The sequence below is a fragment of the Mixophyes fleayi genome, chromosome 4 (assembly GCF_038048845.1).
Source record: "Mixophyes fleayi isolate aMixFle1 chromosome 4, aMixFle1.hap1, whole genome shotgun sequence".
Taxonomy (NCBI): domain Eukaryota; kingdom Metazoa; phylum Chordata; class Amphibia; order Anura; family Limnodynastidae; genus Mixophyes; species Mixophyes fleayi.
The window spans coordinates 40,007,159-40,024,417 of NC_134405.1; the positions used below are offsets into that span (position 1 = coordinate 40,007,159).

General features: G+C 41.4%; 1 protein-coding gene across 1 annotated transcript; it reads right to left on the bottom strand.

Moving 5' to 3' along the window:
* Nucleotides 1-430: 430 nt before the first annotated feature.
* On the bottom strand, nt 431-17,024 carry EPOR (erythropoietin receptor). Its single transcript, XM_075206682.1, has 8 exons — nt 16,497-17,024; nt 8,186-8,312; nt 6,668-6,858; nt 4,951-5,123; nt 4,313-4,460; nt 2,998-3,085; nt 2,832-2,919; nt 431-2,738 (listed from the first exon to the last, which is right to left on the bottom strand). The coding sequence occupies exons 1-8, from the start codon at nt 16,624-16,626 to the stop codon at nt 2,091-2,093; spliced, it is 1,593 nt and encodes a 530-aa protein (XP_075062783.1). The 5' UTR covers nt 16,627-17,024; the 3' UTR covers nt 431-2,090.
* Between the last annotated feature and the right edge of the window lie 235 nt (nt 17,025-17,259).

Sequence of the window (17,259 nt, forward strand, 5' to 3'; positions counted from 1 at the left end):
TGATTGGTTGCTATAGGCAACATCTCCAGTTTTTCAAACCGGCAGTTTAGTAAATATACCCCCAAAACCTTTTGCAGCTGTGGTCATAGTATGAGAACTGATATTCGTGACAGTGTTGGTTTGTATCAAGTGGGTGGGAAAAATGTTAGTGAATAAAACCAAAAAAATCTTTCAACAGGGAATCCTCCATCCTTCCTGCTACGTCCAATTGTATCTACTGCAGGTGTCTCAGTTGTGTAATAGATACCTGGGACCTTGGATACTGCATCCGATAAAGGAAATGTCACAATACTTGTATATAAGCTGGATATTGTACCACCACGGGCTATGAAAGACATTGCACACAGCCTATCCTGCATATAATACAGCACTGTCCTCTGCCTCCTCACTTATCACATTTGTACAATTGGGCGATAAATCACACCGTTGGTAAAAAAAAAACAATGTTTATTACAAAGTGTATTTAAAAAAAACCCCATAAAACACAGAATCTATACATATGAGCGGAATAGATGCAATGTAGACTTTGGAGAGTTGCAGTAAGATTGACTGTAATACAATATTTACATTGGGAGATTCTATATACAAAAGTAGTATGGTTAGTGGTGCAAATATAGGGATAGGGCCAGGAACCTACAGTAATGATATATGGTATAATGCACACACTACTGTAAATTATATGGATATTACAAATCACTGGGGAGTGCTATCATCATATAAACACATAAGGCTATGGGACCGAATCCTTTGTGACAGCTCTCAGAAATCAGAGGTGATTTCTTATATCCACAATAATATACTGTTGGGGGGGTGGTGGTAATTATTTTCATTATTCTTTATAATGCACAATATTTCCTAATGAAGGCTGAAGTGATGATATCGAAGCTCACTGCTCATACAGACATTATCTGCAGGAGTTTATACATAGATTAACATCACTTGTGTAGTGTAGCTGTTTATGTTCCATAATGTGTCCATTCTTGGGGTTATTCTATCAGTCTATATAGAGGGGACAGCAGAATATGGTTATATATATATACAGTATCTGTCAATGTGATGATAAAGTAGAGTAATGTAGGATAGATCTCCACAGTGATTAGTAAACTGGAATGAACAGATGGACTATGAGATTCTGATAGGCAGAAATGTATATGTTGCTAAATTTAGTGCCTATGACAAAATAAATTCCCTGAACAACGAAAGACACTTTGGGGTATATTAACTAAACTGCGGGTTTGAAAAAGTGGAGATGTTGCCTACGGCAACCAATAAGATTCTAGCTGTCATTTTGTAGAATGCATTAAATAAATGACAGCTAGAATCTGATTGGTTGCTATAGGCAACATCCCCACTTTTTCAAACCCGGTTTAGTAAATCTAGCCCTTTTTCCACATCTTTACACTATCTGGGAGGAATATCTGTTCAGAAAACTACAACCCCTCCCTGACCACATTCACTATATACATAAATATCTGGCAGTATTAAGCTTTTATAGGCAGTGATGTCGGGAGTCTTCTATACAAGTGGAGGATTGTGAAAATGTTCTTAAACGTCTTTGATAGAACAATTATATACATATTTACACCCTATTCTATTAAAAATGCCCATTTTATTCCTTAAAGACTTGCATCCATGTCATTCTCCATTCTCTTCAGTAATAATAATGTCCTACTTTTTTGGATGCGGACAACTGATCCAGTCAGAAAGAAATACATTGAAAAGAACCTACATGACATGTATAAAACGTATATTTCACTGGGACATTCAATAAGCCACACCCACTTTATGCTAATTAACATAAGAGGTAGAAGTATCTGAAAAAATGGCCGTATAACATTATAGGCTAAGAAAAGTAAAGAAAGACACATTTTCCATTCTTCCTCTCTCACACACAGTGGTGTCATATTTACATCCACATTATCTCTAAATGTCCACAAATTTTGTCTGGTCGATCTTTCTTCTTCATACTCTAATTCTTAATTTAAGATATGGCACCCAGTCTTTTGTTTGCCAGCACAATCCCCGTTTCCCAGTCTCTGGGTGTGTGTTATCTTGCCCAAGTCTTTTCATTCCATCATGAAATATACTCATTAGCACTGGGAGTAGACCGGGGCTAGGAATTGGGTACATGGGCTGTTCTGGTAAATGTTTGAAGATGGAGGAGAAGCCTCATCCCCCGAATCAGGCATAAGTAGGCACGCATACTTCAAAGGCTGGCGTGGGGGAATGGAACATGCTCTGGGGGATAATAGCCCATCGTAAGTCTCCAAAACTGTGTACTCAAAGCTGGATCCTGGACTCTGCTTCCCTTCCTCGGAATTCAGGGAGTCCTCTCTCACAACGTTCCGACATCCAGGCACACCACTTGGAACCTCTCTTACGCCGTCATCCACAGCATGTTCCTCTTCCCTGGTCACCTCCTTCATATCCTCCATACAGAGATACTCTTTTGGTCCTTCTTCTTTCCTCAAGTTCTCCTGACTTGGTACCACTGCTGTACTGGGTTCCTCTCTCCGTGCATCCACTTGTCCCTGAGATACCACCCATGATGAGAAGTGGGGCAACATGTTCTCATCCAGAATCACATAACTGTCCTTGGGGGGCAGTTGTACAGAAGGCGGCAGGGATGGGGCGGCATTAGGTAGCTCAGACAGCACTTCCACAGTAGAGATGGGGCCTTCATGAAAGATATTTCTAGAGAGCCACATGAGGTAAGAATCCGTCTGGTCTAACCACAACTGCAAACAAATACAAAAACACATAAGTGAGCAATACTCAGATAAAGAGGACAATATATCCTTATCACATTCTGCAAGGGATTTCAGTGTTACCTTAAAGTTCCCTTTGTGAGTTGTGTAAAGCTCCTTAAAGTGATGCTCTGGGGTAGGGATTTTCGGCCAAGCCTTGCTCTTCAGGAATCTGAGTAGAGAGATATAACTCGGTGAGAGTCTTTAGGACTTACAAGCCATAATATACTACAAAAATAACTTCACTTACTTTCCATGATAGAAGAACATCAGAACGATTACAGCAACTGGGACCAAGCCGACAACCACATATAACACAATGTGAAGTTCATCAACACCTGGCACAGATGGAAACGACTCGTTAATCAACTGGCCTTCCATCCATGATCAATGTTCTGTCCTCCCTCCTCAATGTTCTCCTCTCCTCTCTCTCTTACCCCAATCTTCTATGGACCACTCACTCCCTACATGATAACAGGTATAGTTTTGTGCCTATTTGTTGTATCTTATGAATATTTCAGTTGCACATTATCGGGTGGGTAAAACTATGTAGAATTCAGGGACATGTCTGGTTATTTTGAGAGCCACCATGACATTTTAAGCCAGGTAAGGTTGCCCCCCATTGAAAATATATAACTTATTAACTCAGAAAGTTGGGTCATTGCAGTTACAATTTTATCTCTGTGGCTACTGGGATCTGTCAAACCCTTCTCTATCGTAATATGAGCTACATAATAGGATAGTATATTGTCCTCACCTCTTTGTTCTAAAGGTGTCTTATGTTCTAACTTGTGTCTTCTGCTATTGTTTGTATTCCAATAATTATTTGTATTATGCTCTGTGTATTAGTGACTGTGGCGGAATCTATGGCTCCTCGTCAATAAATGATAATGATCTCGATGTCACTTTATTATAAGGTTTGATCTAATCACTAACTAGTAGATGTCTCTTTAGTATTAGGATCAGTCTAGTGCCTCAGCACTTGATGTCTCTTTAGTATTAGGATCAGTCTAGTGCCTCAGTACTAGATGTCTCTTTAGTATTAGGATCAGTCTAGTGCCTCAGTACTAGATGTCTCTTTAGTATTAGGATCAGTCTAGTGCCTCAGTACTAGATGTCTCTTTAGTATTAGGATCAGTCTAGTGCCTCAGTGCTAGATGTCTCTTTAGTGTTAGGATCAGTCTAGGCCCTCAGTACTAGATGTCTCTTTAGTATTATGATCAGTCTAGTGCCTCAGTACTAGATGTCTCTTTAGTATTAGGATCAGTCTAGTGCCTCAGTGCTAGATGTCTCTTTAGTATTAGGATCAGTCTAGTGCCTCAGTACTAGATGTCTCTTTAGTATTAGGATCAGTCTAGTGCCTCAGTACTAGATGTCTCTTTAGTATTAGGATCAGTCTAGTGCCTCAGTACTAGATGTCTCTTTAGTATTAAGATCAGTCTAGTGCCTCAGTACTAGATGTCTCGTTGGCCTTAGGTTCGGTCCAGTCCCTCATTATTATGGTAGTAGATATGTTCCAACCAAACACTAGTAAATGTCTATATGTAATTTGATCCATCACTCACCATTGGACGTCTGGACATCAACAACAGACCATTCACTCCAGTAGCCGTCATAGGAATCCTTGGCTTTGACTCTCACACTGACGGTGTACACGGTACCTTTGAAAACGCCGCTGAGGAAAAGCTTCACATTTTCTGTATCCACCTGAAACTAAGAGGTGACACAAATGTTTGTACATCAATATGATACTCAGTAAATGCTCTTCTCTGACTTGCAGCCTGAAGCCAGCAGCTTAGTGCTCTTGTAGAGGCTCCTATATACCAAGGCTACGACTAGAGTCACAGGGGTAAGTGTATCAGGCTGCGGGTTTGAAAAGTGGAGATGTTGCCTATAGCAACCGGATTCTAGTTATCATTTATTTAATACATTCTACAAAATGACAGCTAGAATCTGATTGGATGCTATAGGCAACATCTCCACTTTTTCAAACCGGCAACTTCATACATTTACCCCAGAGTCCATATAACTAAAGCATATTAGGATAAATGTGGGCATGTTTTGCTCTATTATAATGTAATATAAACATTAATTAACTAATGGAAACAAAATAATTTTTTTAAAATATGTTCCCAGTGAGGCTGTGTGGTAGCACGATTCTCATATATGAAACATATTGGGGGGTAATTATCTCAGTTCTTACCGGTACAATTGTCTCTGATTTCTGTATTTTGCTTTCTGTGCCTGAATAGTTCACTTGATATATGAACATATTATTCATCAGAATATCTTTTGAAGGGTTTCTCACGATGATCACCAGTCCCAGTGGTTTCCTCTGTTCCATAACAGTGACAATTTGTAAGGGCTCGATATAGACTTCAAAGAGAAGAAGAAAATTGTTATCAGTTAACAAACTGCTGTCCCCGAAATACCCGTGTAATATTATCTTTTCTCTGTCCTCCTATTGGGTGGTAAGAGGCAGTGGGGGGAGGGGGGGGGGCATTGCACAGCAGGACGGCTGTGCGATGCTGAAGCGGGCAGTGGTGGCTTAGTGGTTAGCACTTCTGCTTTACAGCACTGGGGTCATGAGTTCAATTCCCGACCATGGCCTTATCTGTGAGGAGTTTGTATGTTCTCCCCATGTTTGCATGGGTTTCCTCCGGGTGCTCTGGTTTCCTCCCACACTACAAAAACATACTGGTAGGTTAATTGGCTGCTATCAAACTGACCCTAGTCTGTGTGTGTGTGTGTGTGTATGTTAGGGAATTTAGACTGTAAGCTCCAATGGGGCAGGGACTGATGTGAGTGAGTTCTCCCTGGACAAGGACGAGGTTGTTGGTGGTTCGAATGAGGATACTTCATACTTGGAAGTAGATCCTTATACCCGACAGGGGGTGGATGATCTAATTCAGGCAGTACATCTGGCATTGGACATCCAAGACACAGAGGTTCCCGGAATTGCTGGAACCTCACTATCTAAGAGTAAGACTAAGACATTTTTTTTTTCTTTCCTCTCCCCAGTTACAGGATTGATTGGGTGAGGCATGGACCACACCAGACTGTACGTTCCAGGTGTCCTGCAAGCAGGACGGTTATACTCTTCCGTCAGAGGGTACAGTTAAGTGGGAGGTACGTCCTAAGGTGGATGCCTCTCTAGCAAGGCTGACAACAACCATCCCCAATGCAGTCATTATTAAGAATAGTTCTGACCGTAAGGTTGAGTGCATGAGGCCCATTCTAGCCCCTGCATGGGTTAACAAGGAGGTAGAGAGGTTTTCAGAAGGCCTGAAAGCCGGTAGACCGGGATCTGAATTGTTGCCCTTACTGGAACAGACTGAGGGAGCTACAGAGTATTTGGGGGAGGCGGCTCTAGATGCCGGATTGACTGCAGCCAGGATTTCAGCTTCAGCAATCTCGGCTCGTCGCCCTGGCTCAAAGCTTGGGAAGCTGATGTTGAGTCCAAGCGTACTCTAGTGTCTGTATTCCATCATTTAGGCAACTTCTACCCAGTTACTTCTCTAATGTATACATATGTATAGTTTGTAAGAGGCCTGATGCAGTTATAGGGGCCACAAACAAGTATACATTTTAGTTATAGGAGAATTTTTTTCTCCCATGAAGGTATATTGTGACCTTAGTATCCACATGGAATGTTATGTATATAGTGATCACATGCGTGGGCCCTGACTTACCTACTTCCAGACTAGTGGCCCCCAAACCTGCGTTATCTTTCCATGCCATTTATAAACAGCGTGTAAAGCATCGTCAAACCCTGAGCTGCCACTTACACATTATACGGACGTTTCAATGGTTAAAAGTTGTTAATAATGGTCTTTTATTCCATTCACATTTCAAGTAATTTTTTTTTATTTTTTTTGGGCGTACTGCAAAAGTACCCTAGTGTAGTATATCTATCTTACCGACTGTCTCTGGAAAAACTTCTCTCTTGTAAATAGTGGTGTTTGTGCAGCTATCCATTACTTCCACGACATAGGGACTGATAGAGAAGAGATCAATGTCTCCCTCTGGAGCCTGGCATATGTGCCACCACGTGTCATTAGAAGCTGGCACCATCGTCAGGCTGCACGGACGCACAACTTCATGTTGGGCACTACGGGAGAGAACAAGGGTGATGTCAGGCTGCATTACTTATTGCTTCAAAACATAACTGGAGCAGCTAAACTGATACTTCATCATAAATCAGAAATTGCTCCTAACGTTTTATATACTAAAAGAAAAAGAAAGAAAGAATGTATTAAAAAGAAATAAAACATTTACTTGAGTTGAATCAGTCACCAGCCGTCCTCTGCTACAATGTAGATGTCTGAGGCTGCACATATAACAGTTCATATTACTAAGTACATTCATTAAATCTTCCTGGAAATCTTACTGGGCATAATATATATATATATATATATATATATATATATATATATATATATATTTTGTTATGTATATTAGTCCTCATATTAGATGATGTTGGAAATATTAGTGTGTATATTACATTTTCATGGACATATTAGCTGCCATAAAACATATTGCTGGTCATATATATGTACATATTACATCCAGATGGATATATTACTATTGGATTTTATATTGTGAGATTGTGCTGTATAGTGTGGTCATGTAGCTGTTATTTTCGCCATGGAACTGTATGTATGTATTAGGATAGTAGTAGGTTCTACTAGGTTCTAGTAGGTTAGATTGTACGCTCCTCTGAGCAGGGCCATCTCTCCTCCAGTTTCCACCACTTCTAACTCTGCTCTCCAGCTACTTAGCCCTCCTCCTCGAGGGTCCTCCACCCCACGTCCACTCTCGCTCCCTCCTCCCCCCTGGGGGTCTCCCTGTCTTCCGCGCCCTCCTTCTTGGGCCCCGTCGTTTGCGGATCCTCCCTCCCCCTTCCCCGCCCTCTCTAGCTGTGCATTGAGCGTACTGAGTTGCTGTGTTTACTGTACTGTGCTGTCTCCCATTGTATTGTGATTTTGTTTGTCTCTGTACGGCGCTGCGGATGCCTTGTGGCGCCTTATAAATAAATATTAATAATAATAATAATAATAGTATGTACAGTGTTTACATCTGTGTCATAACATGCGTGTTTAACTATTTTTCCAGTACTGTGTATTGTGCTACACATGGCATGGTATACATTGTAAGCAGTCACTATTTCACAGTAGTGTGCCCTGTGCAAGGCATTAATGCACCCTTTAATATTGATATTTTGTGTTTATTATCACATAGCTCCCTCCTGTCTGTGTCACCCTGTGGTGGGAGGGACAGACTCCATGTCACATAGTTCCCTCCTGTCTGTGTCACCCTGTGGTGGGAGGGACAGACTCCATGTCACATAGCTCCCTCCTGTCTGTGTCACCCTGTGGTGGGAGGGACAGACCCCATTTCATGTAGTTGTCTCTGTTATAGATAGAACAGATACTCACTGTTTTTGATAATAAAAGGTATAGTTGGAGACATCTGATGCATTGCTCTCCCAGAAACATGTAAGTTCATATGTGGTAATTGCGAAGCAGAAAGGAACCACAGACTTATTTTCAATGACATTATACACTGGAAGATAAAGAATATAATAGTATATTATGCAACATGTAGATACAATGACATGTAACACATATGGCAGATAAATATGTTGTCATTTCTACTACAGCTATAAATTTATGGATCTAATCTAAGCTTTGCACTATTCTCCAATGCTCCCAGCAGAGGGCAGCAGTGCCCAGAGCTGCATGGCTGGCAGCTACATGAGGCCTGGCATCTGAGGGGCCTTCAAGATGGCTGCCTCCATGAAGTGCCTCAGTAATGTCATACATAATGTCTCTCATTCAGTGTTTTAATGTCCCCGAGGCTTCCCCCCCCTGCACTGAGTGCCCGATTCTGCCATGGAGGAGCAGTATATCTGTGCCTTTCCCTCAGATCCCTGTCTTGTCCACAATAGCCAAATAGTAAACACAAACTAAACAATTCACAATTTTCAAATAAAGCATATTTCCATAAACACCCCTCCAAACCCTTGTTTATTACTTTATATTAAAATATCCTCTTATTTCTTTTCTCTCATTCCGTCGTAATCCAATGGGAAATTCTTCTTTGTAATCCAATGTGAGATAAAATAAACCCATAACAGAAGATGCAATTGGGTAGCACGGTGACGTAGTGGTTAGCACTTCTGCTTTACAGCACTGGGGTCATGAGTTCAATTCCCGACCATGGCCTTTTTATGGGGTTTGTTTGGGTAGGGGTTTTCACATTCTATTTAGCGGCTGTCAGTTCATAGCTGGAGTTCTACAATAGTAACATAAAAAGTACGATAAAGTTTAATTGAATGAAACACTGGCAGAAATCCCTCGTTCATTACAATAAAATAAACAATACGTCACAAGGCAATATACAGTATCACACACCAGCATATCATATAGTGGCAGACTACAGCACAGCAAATGGTATCAGATAAATGCACAGTATAATAACATTTTATGGAGAAACTATATGTTCTGTTCTAGGAAGGCTCCTACTGCAGAATTCATAGCATACCTGCCTATTCTTCACACCTCACTTATGGGAGTAGAGGTGACGTTTAGAGAGAAGATGTGTACCAGATTTCATGACCCTTTTTTTGTGTTACCAAGAGATCAGGCCAAATTCATCATCACGTCTCAGCCCAGGTGGGTGGGGTTTGAAGATGCGATTTGCATAATTATCTTGCAGACAGGTAAAGCTGGGTACACACTACAGAATTTTCCACCAACTTTTTATGCCGATCGATTTTACATGTGATCGATGGTCCGATCGCTCGGTCCATGGACTGCATACACACTAGCCTTGTTTTAGATGATAAAGGGAAGAGCAGACGTCCCTTTAGCGACTTTTTCCAGCCATGTTGTCGTGAGCAATGATTGTAATTTCATGTAACAATATACCAAAGACATTAGCATAAAGGAGGGGAGCTTTCGCTATAGTTAACACCCAAAACCGCATAAAAAGAGAAGACAACACTGTCTCTTCATTCATTCCTATATACATGTTGACATGTATATGCTGTTTGGAACTGTTCTGCCACAAACCAGTAGCACTCTTTAAGTGTAATACTATTTTTTTTCACTTGTCATATTCTACAATACAATTTTTTGTACTTTTTTTCCTGCAATTAAACTGTTGCATCCACACTGTGTGGTTTATTCTGGGTACTTTACAAATATAAGTTAATAAAGGTTAATATGACTTTATAAGTTGAATAGTTTATAAAGGTAAAAGTTTATAAAGGGTAAATATGAATAGCTTCCCAACATAGATGCAAAGGGTAATAACACACGTGCTTTATACAAGTGTAACGGTCTGCAGGCAGACAGGTGCAATATACATCTATACAAAACACAAGCCTGTGATGTGCGGATACCGCACCACGTGGGATTGGGGCAGACATCAAAAAATTTACATACACACGCCCCCCAGGTCGAGGAAGTATCGGAGGATTGTCGTGGATTGGTCGAAAGTTTATACACACTACACAGCGGAAACGAGATTGGAACGAAAACATTGAACGGTACGACCAACCAAATGAGGCGACAATCGTCCATTTGGGCAGACATTCGACCATTGTGTCACTGCACACACTGACCCGACTTTCGAACGAGCGGTTGTATGTCGGCTGGTTGAGCCGATTATTGGACAAAAACCGTGTAGTGTGTACCCAGCTTAAGCGTCCTTCTGGGAGAATTGTCCTTTCATAAACATCATGTATTGCTCCCTCCTTACATTATATTTTCTATCCCTGTAACAGAATATTCTTAGGAAAAAAAATCATGGAAATGTTGTTCTCTTTCCTGGTGAAGCCAGGAGTCAGATGAGCCTTTGGCAACAATTGGTCAGACGTTGTCTACTACAAGAATTGTCCCTTTTCATAAAGTCCTGTCATGGAAAGATGCACTGTATATGCTGATGTGAGATTTACACCAAACATGTACGTACGCATCCGGAACACAGAGTTCACAAACACTATGTCTGTCTGTCTCCCTGCTCATCTGGTGTGGTAGATAAAGAGCTATGTCGCAAATCCTGCAGTCCTGTGACGAATGTTTTCCTGATGCGCTCACAAAGCCTCTCTCTACAATGCAGTAAATATGTTTGTCACCTTTTGTTATGGCTAATGTCAGAGCTGTATTATTTTAAATGTGTCAGTTTTACACGTCTCCTGTCCATCTATTCTCAGCTACCACGTTAGTGTTACCCTAAAGTAGCCCCCCCACACCCTACAAATACTTTCAAACAGCCCCTTGAGCGAAAATACATGTAAATATTTTTACTGTGCAAATTGCAGCTTTGTGTTTCTGCTCCTGATTCTGTGCTGTTAGTGTACATACGTGGATGAATATGATGTGGATAGAACCGGATTAAGACTTTGCGGGGCCCGGGTGACAAGACTAGAGGGCCCTTATGGTCTAAAATTAAAGACATAGGGCTAGATTTACTAAACTGCGGGTTTGGAAAAGTGGAGATGTTGCCTATAGCAACCAATCAGATTCTAGCTGTCATTTTGTAGAATGTACTAAATAAATGATAACTAGAATCTGATTGGTTGCTACAGGCAACATCTCCACTTCTCCAAACCTGCCGTTTAGTAAATATACCCCATAGTGTCATTATTCATACGAATACAAAACTGGTATTGTTCCCTCATATCACTCTCATTGCACCTCCTCCATATACCTAATATCTGGTTCTGACTGTTATACGTTTGCCTATTTTAAACAGTTAAAAAGTTATAATCCTGTCACTTAAGAAAAAAAAATGTGCAACTACAATTCCATTATTCCTTTACTGCAAGAAGTAAAAAGTATATAACATTAGCATCACTCCATTTTCCATGCACCAATCGTCTCTCTCTCCTACCGCGTTGGAACAGTCAATTCTTAAATATAATAAAAACAATATTGTTTAATGATGCAATAGTAATTTAATGTAAATAATCTTAATTTAACTAACAAGCATATGGGTAAGATCTATGGTATTAGATGCATTTCACTAGCGCCATAGCACTCATTGTATTCATTAGTCAACTCCTGCACCTCCATGTGTAATCAATTGTAAAATGGGCAGGGATAGAACAACCTGCAGCCAGTCACATCATCATGTGATCATCAGCACAGAGTATTTCAGGATATGTGTTTTGCTTACCTTGCGGGGGATGAAATTGGTTTGTCTTGTGATTGTTTTAGCGAGCAAACGGCTACATGTGACAGGGACACTGGATGTGAGGATGGGAATGGAGGGAAGCAGGAAATGAGGCGTTTGTGTGCCATTCCATTGCCTGGAAGCCTTTCTTACCGCTACCCCAGTGTAAATGCAGTCACTGTGGCAGAATTCGACAGCAGCAGGCAGCAAACAACTAGGCTTTCATTTCAAGTTCCTCTTTCAAAGTTGCACAGAACAAAGGCAATTAAAATATGACATTTTATAGAATATATTACTGGAGACCAATATTGCCACCATGAAAATGTTTTCCACTTAATGCATTAAATGTGATTTCATAATTACCATCTTTTCACTCTTTCCCTCTAGGAGATCGCATCATTTTGGTCCCGCCCCGAGGAGCAAAGACGGGAAAGCACTGTATTGCGGGGGCTGTCTGACGTCTCCTGAGAACGCTCACACAGCGCTCCCAGGATTCTGTGCAGTCAGATTAGACTCATGCATTTTTAAATGCATGAGACTAATAGGAGTCTCTGGCGGTGGAGGCCCCCTGAGAGAGGGGGGGGGGGGGCTGGGGTCAGTGCCCACTGTGCTCCCCACTTAATCCGACTCTGAATGTGAAGAGTTTGATTTGGGATTTTCCATCACTCTCTGTGTGCAGTCATTGTGCTTTATATGGAAGTGTGCACACAGTTACATCGCAGCATTGCCTCCCTGTGTTGCTACAGCTTGCACCATTATCAAATTAACTTCCAACAACAGAGAAGAAAATGATTAAACTGCGTTTTTTATATTACAGCAGTTTTTTTGGCACAGTTTTCTGACTGCCAGATTAACTAAATCCAAAATCACTGCTTGTACCGCGCGGGGCGCACAGACATTCTTTGAAAATCTGAGCTTACATCCTATTTGTGCTCAGAGAAAGCTCTCTGGCCTTGTGCGAGATAGCATGTCGGAAAAGGGGGTATAGCCTAAAATTTTGCAAGGGGGGGATGTAATTACAAAACAGCATAAACATGTAAACAGTGGCACGTTAAACTACTAGCAAAAAGCAAATATTTTAGATGTGGTTCTGAGACTGCTCATAATAAGGGACACATCGGGGCTAATACTGTTGGTCAGTGAACATGGCGATGATTGGGAACATTGGTGGTGCCCTTGGATTGTTTGCTTTACAAAGCAGGCAGGAGGATTGGATCAAAAGACGGAAGGAGGAGCAGCAAAGTCTGCTGCGGATGTTCCACAGAACTGGCGCTCTTAGCTACCGGTTGTCCCTGGTATTTATACATGCCCCAAGGTCAGAGGTCAGCTTGTGTCATTTGTCAACCAAACCACAAAAACCATACGATAAAACCGCATATTTGCTCCACACGTGGTTTTAGGTCTTTTAAAACCTCCAGACATTGGATGTGATTTCCAGTAAACCACAGCTTGATACAGTCTGTGATTGGGGGCTAGAAACCGACTCCCACTTCTGGCGGTATGAAAACCGCACAGCAAACCGCAGTTTAGTAATTTTCAACCTTATAGAGTCTCCATCCATCCTAGAAAGCCTTCCGTTTCATTCAAGGGAACTTTGCGTTTTTCTTGAACTAGGATTTTGGCAAAAGAAAATAAGAATGCTAAGTAGAGTAGAATTTTATTGAATGTCCTAATCGGGCTTAGCAGGAGAGTACTTTTAATAGGGCGAATAGAGTAATGGTCGCTGACCCTGCAGACCCCAGGCCACCAGGGGTCTGCAGGGTGCTCCCAGTGCTGGTAGATACGTACAGTGATGTGACATAAATATACAAGGACAGTCTGCAGCAGAAGTCATGCAGTTCTGCTGGAAATCACTTCCAGGAAACCACTACAAGTGAGAGTAGGACAGGAATACACAAGAATACTATCGTCATCATCATTTATTTATATAGCGCCACTAATTCCACAGCGCTGTACAGAGAACTCATTCACATCAGTCCCTGCCCCTGTCCCTGAATACTATACCTCTCTACTTATATTTTTCATTTTGTTTGCTCAAATTTGCAACATTATCAACTATAATAATACCAAAAGTGATCTTTTTGTTGCTGAAAAGTAAATGTATCACTCTGACTGAAAAATACCACGTATGTCACTATTTGCACTTACATACTTGAGATTGTCAGTACTGGGTGGCACAGTTCAGTTGAAATCTATGAATGACATCTCACATCTGCAAGCAATCTATATGATATCTTCTACTGGCATTAATAAATGCCAATATACTGAGAATAAGGCTCATAGGTATAGTAGATATTTGTAAAAAAAAAAAACATGTTTTGCTAAACCTTGACTTTAAATGGGATATATTTCCCCTGCTATGGCCATTACTCATTATGTTGCTGCAAGTTAGCAGGAATGACCCATTAACTCATTTTAATTATTGTTGGGGTTATTTACTAAGAAGGCAGCAGACGTTCAGTGAGTGTAAGGCAGCATGGTGGCTCAGTGGTTAGCACTTCTGGCTCACAGCACTGGGGTCATGAGTTTGATTCCTGACCATGGCCTTATGTGTGTGGAGTTTGTATGTTCTCCCCGTGTTTGTGTGGGTTTCCTCCGGGTGCTCCGGTTTCTTCCCACATTCCAAAAACATACTGGTAGGTTAATTGGCAGCTATCAAATTGACCCTAGTCTGTGTGTATGTATGTTAGGGAATTTAGACTATAAGCCCCAATGGGGCAGGGACTGATGTGAATGAGTTTTCTGTACAGCGCTGCGGAATTAGTGGCGCTATATAAATAAATGTTGATGATGTAAGTTACATAGCTGTGGCACATTGCAGCTTAACGGATTACACAGGCAGGTGCCAGGAGAAACAGCAATCTTAGTTACATAGTCTGTGAATGTCAACCACCCACCTCTTTCAAGGTGCCTTTGACAACTGGATAGTTCTAACCCTAAACAATAGGAGTACCAACATTGGGCCATGCATACATTTAGAATTGCAGGGTGAACATTGCCACAGCCCTACAGACAGTAATGCATCCCATGGTACATCCAGCCTTATCCTAAGGCAACCCCTGGTCCTTCCTAAACTGAGCTAGATAGAGATACAGACAGCTTAACTCACCACTGCCTAACACAAAGCACAATTACTGTATATCCTCATCACCATTTATTTATACAGCACCACTGATTCCGCAGCGCTGTACAGAGAACTCACTCACACCAGTCCCTGCCCCATTGGAGTTTACAGTCTAAAATCCCTAACACACACACACACACATACATACAGAGACAGACACACACAGACTAGGGTCAATTTTGTTAGCAGCCAATTAACCTTCCAATATGTTTTTGAAGTATGGGAGGAAACCAGAGCACCCGGAGGAAACCCACGCAAACACGGGGAGAACATACAAACTCCACACAGATAAGGCCATGGTTGGAAATTAAACTCATGACCCCAGTGCTGTGAGGCAGAAGTGCTAACTACTGAGCCACCGTGCAATCTTTCGCTTCACCCATGAACTGACAATCACAGAAACAGTAAAATCCCAGCACATTCAGGAGTGATTTTCAGGGGGGGTCTTTGCAGGGTTGAAAACTTGTCAATAGTTTACAAACATGTCCAAAATACCACTGGAATTCAAGCCTGGCTTAAAAGAGATACTAGAAATATTCACAAACTAGTAACAAACACTTACCAGATTTAAAGATAGCAAAAATACATTTGGGGTAAGGAAATTATATTTTTTCTATCACAAGTTTACTACTAATAAACTCATTATACTACAGAGAGCCTTTAAGAGCCTAAATTGCAGCTACTCCCTAGTGCCTTATTTTGCCTGAGGTGCCACCTTCAAGCATTCCCCATTCTCCAGTGAGCTCCCTGGTACATCAGGTCACAGTGCATTTATCAAGAGCATTGTAATTTCCACGTGGAGGGGAAGTATATTTACTAAACTGCGAGTTGGAAAAAGTGGAGATGTTGCCTATAGCAACCAATCAGATTCTAGTTATCATTTATTTACTACATTCTACAAAATGTCAGCTAGAATCTGATTGGCTGCTATAGGCAACATCCCCACTTTTTAGTAAATGTACCTCAGGGCCTGATGCAAAATGTGGGCTGCAATATGGGCATATTTTATGCATGTAATAATGTGTGTATTTACACCCATATGGTGCGCAATAGGCATCTTAAGATCCATGCAGGTTGGCATCATGCGCTCGGTTTACACCAGGCGCACGTCAGAGACACTTATATCTCGCTTGTGCCCATGTTTTTATCCACTTATTTAATGTGCGTTTTTGCTATTAGCCATCAATAAAACTTAAACTACAACTCTAATACAGCATAGGGGGGGAATGATAAAACAGTTTTGCTCAAACACACACACAAGGGAGTAATATATTCCCGAACGAAGGAGTACTGGCGCTGCCAGACACTACAGCCCTAATGCGGCGAGCGCAGGAGGAAGTGCAGGTCGGTGATTTTGCACTAAGCTTCCTCCTGCAAAGCGAGACAAAGCAGATAGGGGCTGGAGAGAAGGGAAGTGGAAGTAAAACTGTATAAGTACTTACCACTGGGGATAAGTGTGGTCAGTGCAGGTCTTTCCCTTTCCTCTGTCCCACTGCATAGTATTATCCAAGTGACCAGCAACAGAGACCCGCCGTACAGGCTCTGGGATTTTTGGGGCGTCCACACACCCATAGTGCAGGGTGTATCCTTCCAGCTTGGTATACCTTCCCGTCTTTATGTAATTAGTACATGTAATTAGTGCAGTTTAATGTCTTGTATCCGTAGCCTCTGCTGCTCCCTCTATCTCCATGTGCTCGGCTGTATCTGACACCTATAGAGACCGCTGTGACATGAAGTTACACTTGTTCTTCTGCGAAGAGAGATAAGACTCTGGCTGTGAACTGTGTTCTTGGGATTAGTACAGAACTAGTACAGTTTAGTTGCAGGCTAGGACACTGACACACCACAATTCAGTGCTGCTAACTGCGCTGTGCAGTTTTTAAAGGGAACACTTAAACAGGACTGCAAATGTTTTTTTAAATGAAAGCAATAGTCTATTCTATGTAAGAGAGTAACAATCTCCTAATCAGAAAGCATATTTCAAATTAGTTTTAACCTCTTCCCACACCAATTGTTATATGGGCAAAACACTTATTGGCTGAGCTCCTCTCTCACCCTGTGTTTTCCTATTTATTGGAAATGTTATTATTATTGGAATCCACCCAAAAAAACACCATGAGGTATATTTACTAAACGGCGGGTTGGAAAAAGTGGAGATGTTGCCTATAGCAACCAATCAGATTCTAGCTGTCATTTTGTAGAATG